The sequence below is a fragment of the Pundamilia nyererei genome, unplaced genomic scaffold, assembly GCF_000239375.1.
Source record: "Pundamilia nyererei isolate P.nyererei 1_Seehausen unplaced genomic scaffold, PunNye1.0 scaffold00705, whole genome shotgun sequence".
In the NCBI taxonomy this organism is placed as follows: Eukaryota; Metazoa; Chordata; class Actinopteri; order Cichliformes; family Cichlidae; genus Pundamilia; species Pundamilia nyererei.
Genome location: NW_005188106.1, coordinates 43,356 through 45,604, shown reverse-complemented (window position 1 = coordinate 45,604; position 2,249 = coordinate 43,356). Strand labels below are relative to the sequence as shown.

At 41.4% G+C, this 2,249-nt stretch overlaps 1 protein-coding gene across 1 annotated transcript in view; it reads left to right on the top strand.

The window, feature by feature from the left end:
- LOC102204966 (centrosomal protein of 162 kDa-like) overlaps window positions 1–1,955 on the top strand; it is a 10,812-nt gene extending 8,857 nt beyond the window's left edge. The window contains exons 6-8 of the mRNA XM_005754867.1: window positions 1,292–1,371; window positions 1,444–1,505; window positions 1,899–1,955. Of these exons, the coding sequence (XP_005754924.1) occupies window positions 1,292–1,371; window positions 1,444–1,505; window positions 1,899–1,955 (199 nt within the window). The remainder of the gene's footprint in view (window positions 1–1,291; window positions 1,372–1,443; window positions 1,506–1,898) is intronic.
- The last annotated feature ends 294 nt before the right edge of the window (window positions 1,956–2,249 follow it).

Here is a 2,249-nt window from a genome sequence, read left to right as displayed (position 1 = left end):
TCTTTCAAATAGATGCAAGTAAAACACAGCAGAAAATAAATAAAGTCAAAGACTCAGCGGTCCTGTTGCTCTACTTTCACCTGTAAAGTGGGAGTGGGGCAGGTGGAGGTTTACCCTGGTGCAGGTGTGTCACAGCGGTCAGTGGAAGAATCCGCGAGTTTCTCTGTGAGTTTCACACTGCAGCAGCAGCAGCAGCGTATTTGGTGCTTGATCAGACGTTTAGGGTTTTTTTTCGCTAACAGTAATCTAATTACCTTTTTTGCAATAGTAACCCCTTACTTTACTCATTACTCGAAAAAAGTAATCGGATTACACTGCCCATCTCTGGTTATGTGAAAATGATGTTTTGTGGACAGCTGCAGAGAGTCTGTCTTTGAGTCACTTTGGGGATCCACCGTCCAAAAGTACAAACCTTTATAAAGTTGTTAGCATTACGTATTAGTCTGATAAAGCTCAGCAAATATTATCACTTAATACAGTTTTTACTGTTTCAATTAGTAAAGGAATTACAAGTAAATCAATTAAATACCCGTATCTGTTGCTGATGACAGCTATACTGCATAACTACTTACTGAATTTTATGGTAGATACTTTTCTCCCCTCTGCGGTCATTTCAGTTAAATTAGGCTTTTTTCCCTCCTGCCCCGTTCAGCAGCAGTCTGAAGGTCCAGAAAGATGCCCGACGGGTTTATTTTTCCAAGTGGATCATTACGGCTTTGCCATACTGGTCCACTTGATTGATCTTTATTTTATTTTTTTAACTTTTAAGTTATTACAATGGGAACATACATGACCGGGGGATAGGAAAGGGAAAGACAGTAAACATCAGCTGGATCACCTGCTGGAAGAAAAGAAGAAACAAGTAAAAAGAGAACAACACAGTAGCAGACCACAGCAGCAGCCTGGATAAGTGTCAGTAACAGGAAATAATAAATACTGAAACTTAATGAGCAGCACGCAGGACTGACAACGATCAATATGTTTAAAGGCAGCAGCCAAGGTGTCCGTGCACACCTGTGTGCGTGAGCATGCTTGTATTCAAAGGGTTTCTCCGTGTAACGATCTATTAGTGGACACAAACGGAGGTGAGCTTGAATACACACACCGTCCTCTGGACGCCATGTAGCGTGCCCACCCCCAAGGCCCTTAAATGAGGCTTCTGAGTAAGACACATGAGTTAATTTTGGACAGTAGTAAAGCACAGCTGTGCTTTCAGCGTCTCTACAACAGCTGCTGCTGTGGAGCTCAGTGTTGTAATTTCAATGTAATAAGAAGGATGTCCTCCCTGCAGGAATGTAGAAGAAGCAGAAGAACCAGTGGAGCGAGGGGGCGGTGATGATCACAGCAAGGCCAGAGGGACGATCAGTCCAGGTAAGGATAATGAAATCTAGGCCAACTCTGCTGTGTCTCTGTCTTTGTCTTAATCATGTCTGTCCTTCACAGGCTCCCCACACTACAGCGAGGATTTTGAAGATGACGAGGACGTGAAGGTTCCACTGGAGGAGGTTTGTGCTCAAATCTGTACCTGTTAAAGTCAAAAATATTAGAAACTTCATCAGAAAGTTCATTTTCCAATGAAAAGCACACAGAATACAGTTGAATAGTATATACAATAGTATATACAGTATAACACTGTAAATCAGTGTCGCTGAACACACTTTGTTGATGTATCTGCAAAGTTAAAAACGCTGTAAAAAGAAAAAATTAGCTAAACAAACTGGATCTGAGTTCAACTGGACGTTTGTCCAGGGAGGGACCGTATGACTGTTTAACAGCGACCTCAGGATAACCAGTGGATATAATAACAGCTGTGTATAATTCATGTCAGTAATATATCACTTACTGTTCCAAATGATATCATGTGACTGTGGCACTGTCACACTCTTGTCCTTTTTCAGACGTCAACGACGGCTTCAGTTCTTGCCAGAGGTAAGACACAGATGACACTGTGCTGAGGCCAGCACACTGAGATGTGTTACTGTCGTCACCGGCAGTGTTCCTAAAGCGATGACCTTTAGTTCCCATTAAGCCTGTGAGGTCTAAATGGTTCTTCTTCTTCTTCCAAGTCTCGTCATAATGATTCAATCTGAAGTACAGATAGTTTAAAAAATACTCCAGTAAAGGCTGATGTACTGAATCAACTTCTTTACTCAAGTAAAGTAAAAAACTACAGGCTCTGAAATGTACTCAGAGTAAGACAGTACAAAGTAACTGACTCTTGTGCTCTATTAATATGATAATAAAATAAA